The sequence below is a fragment of the Ochotona curzoniae genome, unplaced genomic scaffold, assembly GCF_017591425.1.
Source record: "Ochotona curzoniae isolate NIBS_2020 unplaced genomic scaffold, NIBS_Ocur_1.0 scaffold_4701, whole genome shotgun sequence".
Classification (NCBI taxonomy): domain Eukaryota; kingdom Metazoa; phylum Chordata; class Mammalia; order Lagomorpha; family Ochotonidae; genus Ochotona; species Ochotona curzoniae.
Window position 1 is genome coordinate 71,677,299 of NW_024467122.1, and position 12,811 is coordinate 71,690,109.

The window sequence follows — 12,811 nt, forward strand, 5'->3', positions numbered from 1 at the left end:
AGGTCCCTTGGAGGACCTGTCCTCATCGTGGGAACAGGAGTCTTCTGGGCACAGGCTCTGCTGGCCCCAGAGGCCAGCGTGGGCCACGTGACCTTGCCTGTTGTGTTCCACAGCTCTTTGTTGGAGGTCTGTTCCTACTGCAGTGGCCTGGAATGTGGAAATCCTCCCAGTGCAGGAGCCACATTTAAAACCACTTCTGTTGTTCAGTTTGTTTACAAATCAGGCTTTGCCCCAGCCAGGTTTCTGTCCTGGGCTGATCTAGTCTATACAGCCTTGGCTAAAGTGTGGTATGGCCATAGGAGCTCAAAGGCCCTTGTTTACACTGGTGTCTAGGGGACCAATGGTGCTTTTCAAAGAAGGAAGTACTTTTTATTTGGTTGTATTTGCTGTTAACACAGGGGTTAGCCCTCAGCTCCATGGAAGGTGGGTAGAACATGATTAATTGCATCCATCTAGGATGCACAACAATATACATTGATTGCACATATGTATATACATACATATATATATATATTTTTTTTTTTTTTCATTCGTAGGAGTGTTTATTCTGAGCTCTCTTGAGATTTGTGGTCAATTTGACCAAAGCTTCATTGGCCCAATCCCGGGCACTATGCCCATGGCCAGTGTGTGCAGAGGCACTGTTGCCTGAGGCAGACATGGATGGAGACAGCCTCTGCGGCTGCCTGACCAACCTGCCTCCTCACTGTCCTCTACTCTGAAGCCGGACCATCAGCACTGCCTACAGTGCTGTCCATCCATGGGTATTTAAATGCGGTCTTTTTTTAAAAAGTTTTTATTACTGTTAATTTTCAGATTAAAATGGTTTATTTTAGAGGCAAGCAGAGACAGAAAGAGAGATCTTTTATCCACCAGTTCACTCCCCAGATGGATCAGAAGCAGTCACAGCTTGAGCCAGTACACAGTGGATTAAGCTGTTGTGTCACAGTGCAGGCCCTTGAGAATTTTAAGTTTACAGGACAGAGCACAGTGTGAATTGTAGTACTGATGTGAGCTTGCATCTGGGCTGCTTGACTCCAGGTCTGGAGCCTGTCTTTTCAGACTGCTGTTCTGCTCTCCTCCCAGACCACAGCTCAAGTGCCCAGCTCCTCCAAGTGCCTCCTGGGGGGGCGCCCAGAGGACCCAGCAAACTCGGGCATATCTGGAGACTGCCGTAATTGAAAGGTGTTCTAGGATAGAACCCAGTTAGCTTTTCTTTTTTCTTTTTTCTTTTTTAAGATTCATTTATTTCAAAGTCAGAGTGACAGAGGAGGGGAACACTCCTCTGGGTCTCCCAAACACTTGGGCCCTCAGCCATTCCTTCCCAGGCGTATTAGCAGGGAGTTGGATCAGAAGTGGAGCAGGAGGGATTTGAACTGGTGCCCATATGGGAAGCCTGTGTTTGAGGTGGTGGTTTAATCCATTGTGCCACAGTGCTGGGTTAACCTGAGTGACACCGGTGACTGTAGAAGTCACCTGTGCATAGTAATCCGTTCGTTTCTTCATTCTTTGAACCCCAGAGTTCACTTGAGTATTGAACTCAACTTGAAGGGCACTGGAAGCAAACAAACAGAATGCCCTAGCCCCCCTACCAACCAGTGAACTCTGAGTGCCTGGGCACTGGGGCCCATGCATCTATACCGCCTGAGAGCTTCCAGATGATTCTAGCAGGAGTTGGGAGTGAGAAGCCACACTCAGCATGAGATTCTGCTGCCTGGAAGGCATGTCATCTGGGTTGACCCTGCCAGGCTCTCTCAAGGCCAGCCTTGGGCAGATGGGTTCAGACAGGGCACACTGGTGAGAGTGAGGGGCCGAAGGGGAGAGACACAGGGTAAGCCTCCTGACATCTTCACCTGTATTGACCATTGCATTGGCCTGGGGTTCCAGGGATAAGGCAGCTAGGCTCTGACTATAAGGTCAGAGGTGGCAGCGGGCCCTGGGATGCTTCTGACCAGCATGTATACACTCTGTCTTGCCCATGTGTCACCTGCTTGAGTCGTTAAGCTTGTGTGCCAGCTTCCTCAGAGTTTTCCACCGTAGCAAACTCAGATCCCTTGACAGAGGAAGACTTTGTTCCACATCACATGGTGCACTTTTGACTGTGGGCTTGTGAGTTCTTAGGCCACCCCATCCACCAGGGTGGCGACTGAGGCGGTATATGATTTAGCCATGCTTCTGTCTGCTTATTAGAAGGAAGAATGGAGGCCCAGCATGATAGCCTGGCGGCTAAATTCTTGCTTTGCATGCCTGGGATCCCATGTGGGTGCTGGTTCATGTCCTGCTGCTCTACCTCCTGTCAAGTTCCCTGCTTGTGACCTGGGAAAGCAGTTGAGGATGGCCCAAAGCCTTGGGACCATGTACCCACGTGGGAGACCCGCAAGAGGCTCCTGGCTTCAGATCAGCTCAGCTCTGGCTGTTGTGGCCATTTGGGGAGTGAACCCGTGGGCGAAAGGCCTTTCTCTCTGTCTGTCCTCTCTGTATATCCGCCTTTCCAAAAATAAATAAGCAAATCTTAAAAAAAAAAAAAAAAAGGAAGAGCAGGTTTTGATACTGAGATTTCAGTCTTTTCATTTTCACCTTTTGCTTCTCCCTTGGCCCTGCTGGCCAGGCCTGGAGTGACAGCTCTGCTTTGGAGATGCTGGTCCTGTGTGCAGCTTGGATCTTGCAGGGGGACCTCAGGCTCTCTCGTGAATGTCTCTGAGCATCCTCATTTATGTAAGGGATAAGATCAAGCCGCTTCTAAGGTTTTGTTCCTTGGGGTTACAAGATGTGACTGGCACAAGAATAGAGTGGAGATGCCTTGATTTAAGAGCAGCTGGTGGACAGAGAAGTCAGAGCGTGTGAGAGGACACACAGAACCTCCAGTCTGGAGAAGACTGGGAGGTGTGAGGTGGCTGAGAAAGAGCTCCAGTGAGGCCACTGTGTCCTCACCAGCCACACTAGCCAAAGGACAGAATGGGTGGTCTTGGCAGGGAGGGGGAAGAGGCACCGCCTCTGGAGACAGGGATGTTGGAGTCAGTAGTTGGGGCGCAACCACCTCCTTAACATTTAGCGTTGGCTGGAGAGAAGCAGGGCACCCTCTTCTGCCTCCTCTCCTTTAGAGAAATAGTGTGACTTGCTAGGACATCTGCCCACAAAATGGGGTATCAGCACCTTGGTTGGTTTTAAACACGATCTTTTTAATTTTTTAAAAATACGACAACAATGGTCGTACTATGCACAGGGGGACAGATGCCTTTGATGTGTCCCCTTCAAACAAGGTTAAGGCATAAATTATTCTGCCGGGCAGCAGGCATGCCCCTTGTCATTGGGGTGCCATCGGTGGTGGTACCGTTCGGTCCCAGTCTCTGCAGTGCTGGCTGAGACATTGGCCAGTGAGGCTGCCCAGGCTCCCAGGGCCTTGGAACAGGTTTGGTTCAGTGCATTTCAGAGAGGGCCCCTCTGAGCCTTTCTCCCACATGCTGCTGGGCATAGAGGGGGATGGTAAGCGATATGTTCCTGGTGGGTACACGGAGGGGTGACACAGGGAGGGAGTCCACACTCTGGTCAATGTATCCACATCAGCTGCAGCCTGTGGCCAGGCCCCAGGCATTGCATCACCCACAGGCCTTGCTTCCCCTTCTGTGAGGTACCCAGGAACACAAACAGCCTGGAAAAGGCAGCAGTAACTGGGGTAGGAGGAGCAGGAGGCTGGGAGCTGGGTTGGAAGGAGTGTGGGTGGGAATGCACGTGCCAGGATAGCCAGCTGCCGTCCAGGCTCAGCTGGGTCCGAGCGTTCTGGGTCCCACTGCCCCTCGGCACAGTCTCCACATCCCAGAGTCTCCCATCAGTCCCTGGCGGCAGCTGTCATCAGCAAGCCCTAAGGTTCCATCTGGCTCATCTGTGGGGAGCCCCGGAGGCCTGTCTCGGGCTAGGATTGGGAGTGATGGGATGGCCAGATTCCCTTGTGCTGGGCTGCTGTGTTCTCATGGAGTCAGGGAGAGGCCTGGCCTGTGCACAGAAGTCCATGTTTACAGCCTTCCTCCCGGGCTTCCTCCCAGGATATAGATGGTGGCAATTTCCTAGCACCTCAGTGGCTGGGGCAGCCAACGACTTCCACAGAGGTCCCTCAAGTCCCTAGGAGCTGTGCCGTGGGTATCCCAGCCTCCCAGCAGCCAGCTTGAGTTCCATTCCAGAGGGAGCAGGTGCCATCACTGAGATGAGGTCAAGTGCAGAGCCAGCTGGCGTCCTCTCCGCTCCAGCTCGGTGGGGCCCCAGGCCTGGGCCTGCACACCGTAGGGACTGGTCCCCCCATCATCGCGAAGCCTCCTGCAGAACCTCACTCCAGCACTTTGGGGGCGGGGTCCAGGCCAGGCTCCCTCCTGCGCTTGGCACTTTGAAAGAAGCCGAGCTGTGGGGAGACGAAGGCAGAAGCAAAAGTGTCAGGAGGTGTCTCCCTGTCCTGCTGTCCCCACACAGGGCCTCACGGGATGCCCCAGCACACTCTGAGCAGCCCACCAAGCAAAACTCCTTGTGCCTGCAGCAATGTCAGAGGGAGCCCTGGGAGGGAGGCAGGAAATCTCCCTGGCTGCTCCTGATGGGTTGTGTGGGCCCTGCTAGGGTCAGTCTCCTGCTCTGGGTCTCCCTTACTGCAACTGAAATGGGAGGAGATTGGAGACAAGGCAGGGGCTCAGCTCAAAGATAGAGAGGGCTTTGATGGATTCCTTAACAAGCCTGGCACTGTTGGGATTCTGTGTATACAGAATCAGCTAAGAGGAACCCTGGTTTTCATCCGGTTCTCCAGGGGTCTACCCAAGGCTTGGAGCCCCAGATTGAGCGCCATCTGCTGGCAGTAACCAATCTGCCTGCTGTGGTGAAGGAGCTGCAGACCCAGGAACAGGAGGAGTTGCAGGAACCCAGGTAGTGAATGCTGCAAGGGCCTAGGGCTGGCTAAGGACCCCCACCCGGCCTGGCTGCAGCTGCTGTCCCTGCTGTGTCATCGTGGTGGGGTGGGGTGGCCTTACCTTCCATAGCGCCAAGACCAGTAGTGCCAGTAGCAGGAGACCTCCCAGTGTGCTGCCCAAGATGATCCACAGGGGAACGTGTGACTCTTCCTCCTTGGAGATCTCAAACGTGATCTGTAGCGGGGAGAGGGAGGGTTGGCAGCTTTGCTGCATTGGAGTGGGCAGGGCAGCCTCGGGACTCGGCCCAGCTGCAGCCCTGGCTCAGGAGAAGCTGGAGTGATGGGTGGCACACAGCCAGCCAGGGTCTCAGGGCAGCCGACCATGCACAGGGGACTCCGGAGTTAGGCGGCCAGGGAAGGTTCCCTGGAGATGCTGGCTGTGTCAGGCCAGGGCATCTCTGTCTCCAGTCATGCTGCAGGTGAGCTCCAGACTGGTTTACCCAGGAGTCACAGCAGGCCTGGTGTGTGGGCCCCCAGGGGCCCAGGACTATCTGATTTTTTTTAAATTGGGAGAATGCGTATAACTCTGGCTAGATTCTATGTGTTCACTGAGGTAGTAGCACGGTTGGATGATGTAATGTGATTATAGGATTTACAGGGTTCAACCAATGAGGGAGCCCTGCCCCTTCCCAGTCAGGGAGCCAGATGTAAGATTTGCCGACCCACCAGGGAAAGAATTCCTCAGCCACATATATATAAAAAAAATTAGATGGCCTTTATTCCAGGGAACTACGGTCACAGGCTTCCCTTCCCTGTGTGGCAGATGTGAAGAGAGGGCTACAGAGGAAGAAGAGCCAGAAAGAGAGGTACAAGGGAGTTTTAAACCTCTCTTTACAAGGAAGTCGAGTTAGGGGTCACTTCAGGCCTTGATTGGTGGAGCGGTGATTTCACTGCTTCAGGGGCCCCCAGAATTTTGTACTTGTTACAGCCTGAGGTCGGGGCTCGAAGCAAGCTCTGCCCTCCTTCAGTTACCAGGAAAACCATCAGTGATGACATAATAAACACATATGATATTTGGGTGGGAAAGGAGCTCCAAAGCCTGGGATTGGGGTCGGGACAGCTTCAAGGCAGTTCCTAGAACACCCCTGGTCCTGCAGCTTTCATCCCATGCTGGTTGTATTGCAAGGAGCTCTCTCCTTTTCTGTCCCACCTACACTCCAGCTGCATTCAAACTCACGCATGTGCTTGGTCTGCTTGGCCGCCATGAACCCTCGGCCCCATCGCCTGCCCCCAGCCCAGCCCTCTTCAGTGATTTCTTGGCAGCTTTGTGCATGCCTGCTGCTGTCAGGCTCACGCCCGCTTTCCCTTCTGGTCCCTTGCTCCTCCAACACTCCCAAACACCAAGTGTCACTCTGCCAGCCTCCAGCTTCTGTCTGGCCCCTGAAATCTACTGCACAGCAGCTGGGGAACCTTTTAAACAGGAGGACTGTGCTCCCAAGATAGTGCTCCCAGCAACTGCCAGGGGGCCTTGTTGGGCTCAGAGGAGACTGAAGTCCTGGCCTGGTGCTGGGCTCCAGCTCCCAGCCTCCCAGTGTGCTCCCAGCACCCCCTCCCCCGCATGCAGGCTCTGGCTCTGCTCTCTCTTTACTGGAGCGGCCTTTCCTTGCATGTGTGTGTTACCTCTCGTACAGCCCTTTTAACTACTCCGCCCTTCTTCCGGCCTAGCATGTTTCCTTCAGGGAGTTTGGTTCCCCGCTCTGTCCTCAGGGTGTGGAAAGTGGCAGGGCCCTGAGTGCTTGACTGCCTTGGCTGCTGGCTGACTGCAGCTTGCTGCATCCCTCTGCCTGACTTGGTACAGCCTCAGTTTCCAGATCAGAGCATCGGGGCAGCAGGAATGCATGTCACAGCACAGTGAGGAGTAGGATAAATGAGGGTTTGCAGTGCCTGGAGGCATACTCAGCATGTAGTGGATGTCTTAGGCACTTTCTGCTTTCATGGCTGGGACATTGTTCTGCCTCTCTACCATCACCTGGTGCAGACACACACACACACACACACACACACACACACACACTCCCTCCCTCCCTCAGCCAGGGGTTTAGTTTGGGGGTGGCCAACAGGCATTTGGAAAGCAGAAGAGGGATTTTGAGGAGTGAGGCAGGTGAAAGGAGAAGAATCCACCTAAAAGACACTCATGACAGTGGGGACAGGGGTCTATGGGGGCGTTCCGTAACTCCCTTCCCGGGGAGGCCTGGGAGAGTCCGACATGTCCAGATTCGGTTCAGAGAAAGTGGCTCCAGAAGGCTTTGTGGGACGCCTTTGCTTGACAGCCCCATCAAAGCCCCCACCTCCCCCGCTGCCACAGGGCTCACTCCCCTTGACTGGCCCATATTTTGCTGGCCTTGTCCCCTTCACATCCTCCACTGGCCTGAGTTGCTAGCAAGGGCAGATGAGTAGAAAACACCCTTGGGTGGGGGTGGGAGAGTATCTCCCGAGTGCAGCCCCAGCACCTGTAGCCCTTCAGCCTGGCACGCCCCACCCCGACTGGAGTGGATAAGGAGAGGTGGTCCTCAGCCTCAACTGTTCTGTCTAGCACATGGCCAGGCCAGTGGAGGACAGCAGTGGCCCAGGTGTGGCTGCACTGGGCTTTTCTTTAAGACCTGACTTTTTCTGGTTCCAGGAAAAGTGTCTCACCAAGCCTCGCTGCTCCTCCGGTCCCCAACTTAGGCAGGCTTGATGGGTAACAACTTGGCGTTACCCAGTTAGAACCCGTCCTGGTACTGGGACAGAGCATACCCGTGCGGTCCCTGCGTGTTAGCTCATCTGAGCTGCCTCCCCTTCCCTGACCCAGGTTCCAGTTTCAGCTTCCTTAGGGGCACGATGTGCAGGTGCCCCAGAGCACCTGCCCCAGGGGCAGCTCCCACAGTGCCCAAGGTAGGCAGGGCTCTGCGGTGGAGGGGTGGGTGTTCTGCAGGGCTAGGGCATGGGGGTGGGGAGTGCTTACCTGCCGACTGGGATCCTCCTCGCGGAAGATGAAGGGACTGTGGAACTGTCTTTGCAAGGCGGCGTTGACCGTGATTCTCAGAGACCTGTACTTGAGCTGTGTGATCAGGGGCCCTGTCAGCAGCTGGCTCCAGGAGCTTCTCTTCCTGTCCCCTGCTCAGTAGCACCCCCTCCCCTCACCCCCTACCGGGTTTCGTCGGCAGGGCCAGAGGTAAGGGGAACTTCCCCGCAGTCACCCCTCCAGCCTCCCTCAGGGCCTCCACTTACTGCTTTCAGAGACCTCAGCCATAGGTTCCCCAGCAGCTGGAAGTGGATTTCCTGGTTGGGGTTCAGCTTCACATTGCAGTTAATGGAGACAACATCAGAGTTGCTGTGATTCTGCAAGAGATGAGATGAGGGGTCTTGTGGATAATTGGCTGGGCTGGGAGCTGGGGCAGGGGAGGAGGTGGCCAGCCTGGAGGCAGCCTCTGAGGACCAATCGCTCTGGCTGCATGTCCTAGCCACCTGGGTTTTGATCCTGGGGCAGGAAGAGAGGTAGAGAAAGCAGGAGTTGACTGGCAGACAGCGCTGGGAGGTGATGCTGCATTTAAGGTTGTACCTATTAGCCAGCCATGCTGGTTGTATTACAGGAGCAGAACTTAAGTTTAGCATTAAGGAATCTATAATTAACATCTATACAGATTAAAAGAAAAAAAAATATGAGCCTGGCATCAGATGCAGGCAAAGGTATTTACAGATGCGTTTTCATAGTCCTATAGCAAGCACCACACTCCTTTCCAGATGTGGTCAAGGACAATCCTGATGTTACATGTATTGACTGCAGACGGGGTAGGGAATGGAAAGTAATACGATAGGAAAACCCATGTCTGAGGGCTGAGTGGAGATACTTGTGTGGGTGGACAGCCCAAATACGTTCTTCAATGATTGGAAGTCATTAGGTGAAAGCTGTGAGTGCTGCTGCCTCCCCCCCGCCGCCCCCACCCCCGCCCCGCGCATGCCAAGCCCAGATCTTTAGCGAGTGCTCTGCCTGGGGGAGGTAAAATCCAGGTAGGGAATAGGGAAAGTATGTTGAGGGAGAAAACATGAGTGGATTCTGGGGCGGGAGACTCCAGCTGACATGGCCCACGTCTCCAGCCTCGTGCACATGTGAGGCTCCGTCTGGTCCATTCCTGGTTGCCGTTTGTCTGTATGGACAGGTCCCTCAGCGCAGGGCATGTCTGCATGCCTGCTTTTTTTCTTATTTCCCATTCCCATGCCTGATATGTGCCACAGGCTTGTCACCTGGCTTCCTGGGCACCTGCTCTGTGTGTCTCTTGGGAGATGGTGGCTCTTCCTGTGTCTGTCTCTGCTTGATTTAGGGTGGGCACTGGCAGGTGCTTAGGAAACTCTTCCTGACCGGCTATCAGAACAGGACAGAGCCGCCTCCTCTAAGCCCGGTCTCCGTGGCTTGTGGTGCAGGGGACACTCACCAGCTGTGGGGTGCCACTCAAGTCTTCCTCTGTTGGGGTGGACCGGTACTCGGTGCTGTTCCCCCAGATGTTACAGGATGTGTTCACCTGTACAGAGGACACATGGCTGCGTGTGCACACGTGTGCACACACACATCCCACAAGCAGCCCTAGAGGAGACCCACTCCCCCAGTCCTGGGAGAAGGGAGCTAAGGACCTGGGAGTGCCCTTCAGGGTGCATCTGCCTCCTTCTGAGCTTGGCCCCAGCAGGCTTTGGGTACCTGGTTGGTAAGGAAGTCCTTCAGCATCAGCAGGCGGTTGCCAGCCCGTGTGGCAATGGGGATGGTGATTTTCATCAACACCCCATGCACAGGGAACAGGCCCAGGTTCTGGATCTGCAGCCAGAGAAGGGGAAAGATCAGCACTCTCCAGCAGCAGCTGGAGAACAGACCCAGAGGGGCCAGGGCTCAGGGGACGGTCCATCCAAAGGCCCCAGAGCGGAGCTTGGTGGATGTGAAGTCGCAGTTCCAGAGGCCAGCCTACCCCCATCTCTCACATAACTGTGTTGCGGGGGTGGGGGTTGATGTACTCAGCAGGTGTTGGAGGAGGGAAGGAGACCCTGGGGTACAATGGAGCAGAGATTGCTCAAGTTCCCCAAAATAATCAGAACAGAAACAGGACAGAAGGCCACATTCCCAGCCTTCCTCACTACCATTCTGGCACAATGACAGCAACCAGAAGTGTCAGGAGCTGCCCGGGCATTTCTGTAACAGGGATTGGGTGGGAGCGGGGAATGGGGGTGCATGTTCTATTTTTCCTTCTCGCTGCTGCCTGGAATGAGGCTGTGGTGTCTGGAAATGCAGCGGTTTAGGACTGGGAGGTGTGTTGGAGGCTGCCTGTCTCCGGCTGAAGAAGATGGACTGGGGTAAAAACACACAAGATGCAAGATGCTGATAGTTCGGGACTCCTCTCATGGTTATGATTGAACTTGACGCTGTGTTATGGCCTAACACTGTTTTATGGAGCAACTGCTCATCATCACTGACAAATCCTCTCCTGGGCTAGGAGATAGGGCTAGGAAAAGCCCAGATTTGCCAAATGCCAGACCGTTGACGGGGTATGGATCACAGACACAAGCCCCTCCTAAATGTGAGAGCTCCTGAGCTTCCTGTCCCCCTCCCTGGGCACCTTACTCTCCTCTGGACTTACCTTGAAGACACAGATGAAGGGCGGCCCCATGCCATGGTATCTCTCCAGTGAGCTGTTGGCCTTGACCTCGTAGTGGCTCAGGCTGCTACTCCTGCAGAGACATACAACAGGGCTGTCAGGGTCAGCAATGTAAGGACATGAGTGATGGAGGAGGGGGGACAAGAACCTGCCTCCCCCTGGATCACAGGGACCCACCAGGGCTGCTGTGTGGGGGCAGGATTCTGAGGTTCTGCCCAGCAGGGGGACCTGAGCCAGGGAGCCACCTGTTGGTGTCTCTGCCTAGGGCTATGGCCTCCCACACTGGGCACCCTTTCCAGTCTCCAGGGGTGGCCATGGGGAGCGGCTGGTGAGATGCTTGCCTCCTCCAGCTGCCATTTCTCTCTGCTTTTAGACTGGTGGCATCCCCAGGGCGTGTGAGCAGCCTTAAAGCTGCTAGGGCGAGCCGCTGTGAGACACCGACCGGCAGTGATAGGTCTTGTTCCTGCTTTTACCATCCTTGTAGGCAATACTCACTCTTCCAGTCTGGTCTAGGCTGGATTCCTCCCACTGCCCTACCCCACCCCTGCTGGGAGCTCCGGGAGCCAGACCTGGGTCTCCTCCTCACTGCTGCATGAAGGGCCGTGCTTGGCTCCATGTCACAGTCCTCCAGACCCACCTTAGGCCTTACCCCGCCATGTCTCTCCTCCCTGGGCGGTCCCCAGGGTCAGCCCACCTGGTGAAGAGGACGTCGGCTTCGTACTTGAGATGGAAGCGCAGGAGGGCCGTGTTGTCATCCTTGGTGCTATCCTGCTCATCGCTGTCACTGCAAGGGCAATTGGGCAGTGTCGTCAGAGCAGCTGCTGCCATTCCCTACCCCCAGTACTGGGACAGCCTCCCTCCAGTGTCTGCTGGCCACACAGGGAGCCGGAGGAGTCTCCCAGGGGAGGATGGCCAGGGACTGGGTTTGGATGCCTTTGGCCTACCCTGGTGCCTTCACAGGTGCCACCCATCTGGGTGGCTATGGGTGTGTGTGTGTGCTTAAATTATTTGTTAATTACTTGAAAGGCAGATAAAGCAAGAGAAACACACAGAAGATAAAGAAATCTTCCATCTGCTGGTTCATATCCCAAAGGCTCACAACAGTTGGGACCAGGTTTCTCACACAGGTGGCAGCAACCCAGAAACTTGGGCCGCAGCCCCTGCCTTCTATAGATCCCATTAGTGGGAAGCTAGAGTTGGCAGTGGAGTTGGAACTTGAACTCAGGTTCGCTGATGTGGGCTTGGGGCATTGCAAGCAATGCCTTAAATCCTGGGCCAAATCACATCTTCAGGGGGTATGCTTCCATGGCTCATGGGTCTTAGCCACTACCTGCCCATATGAGGTTTTTGCTGAGCTGTGCCATGTATCCGGTGGGCACATTCTGTGCTGTGTACAGACTGTTGGGGGCATATGCCTGGAGGGCGATGGCACCTGAGAGAAGGCTGTCTGCCCAGCCTGCGAGGAACTGACCAGTCGTAGCTGCTGTGCAGGCATGGGGAACCTTGGATTGGCCAAGGGCTGTCTGGATATTTCTAATGCCATTTGCTGGCCATACAAGGTGATCAACTTAAATATTCGCCTACTCTAGATGTATTGAATTTTGAGCCGTGCCTGTGATTGTCTTGGCAGGGCTAGGCCACACATGGGCGTTCCCACTCCTGCACAGGACGGTTGAGGGTGTTCTGTCCCAGAGGCAGCAGGGGGAGTCAGAAGCAGGTGCAGGGAGTCTTGTCACATGTACTTGCGCTGAGAGCTGAGCACCAGGGTGAATCATTGTGGTCGTAAGGATGTATGGTTTCTGCCCATTCTGAACTCCAAGGCCTACTCCCTGTGGAACATTCTCCCACAGCATTTTGTTAGAAAGAGGCTTGGCCCCAGACACTCCCTCATGTTTCCCCACCACATCTCTCTGCTGCGGAACCTGATTCCCAAATATTAGGCATCTGTGCCTAAGCCACGACTACACAGGTGCATTCATGCTCCTGTGAGCAGGAGGCTGTGTTTTCTCAGAGCAGGGGCGAGCACGAGGGAGGCTGGAAGATATTCAGGTTATCTCACAAACCTGGTCACAGGCCAAGTGTGAGTTCTTCCAAAAGGCATTTGGTTATATTACATGTGCTGGTGGGTGGTGTGCTGGCTGTCCTGCACCGAGCTGTGTGCACATGTGTGTGTCTGCATGTGCATATATGTGTGCAAGTGTTCTGGTGTGTATGTGTGCATGTACACATGTGTGCCTGTGTGTGCATGCATGAC

General features: G+C 54.7%; 1 protein-coding gene across 1 annotated transcript in view; it reads right to left on the bottom strand.

Moving 5' to 3' along the window:
- Positions 1-3,990: 3,990 nt before the first annotated feature.
- ITGA11 (integrin subunit alpha 11) overlaps positions 3,991-12,811 on the bottom strand; it is an 85,491-nt gene continuing 76,670 nt past the window's right edge. The window contains exons 23-30 of the mRNA XM_040968964.1: positions 11,252-11,341; positions 10,540-10,630; positions 9,612-9,725; positions 9,352-9,438; positions 8,150-8,260; positions 7,884-7,979; positions 5,001-5,114; positions 3,991-4,387 (exon numbers count right to left, since the gene is read on the bottom strand). Of these exons, the coding sequence (XP_040824898.1) occupies positions 4,316-4,387; positions 5,001-5,114; positions 7,884-7,979; positions 8,150-8,260; positions 9,352-9,438; positions 9,612-9,725; positions 10,540-10,630; positions 11,252-11,341 (775 nt within the window). The 3' untranslated portion in view covers positions 3,991-4,315. The remainder of the gene's footprint in view (positions 4,388-5,000; positions 5,115-7,883; positions 7,980-8,149; positions 8,261-9,351; positions 9,439-9,611; positions 9,726-10,539; positions 10,631-11,251; positions 11,342-12,811) is intronic.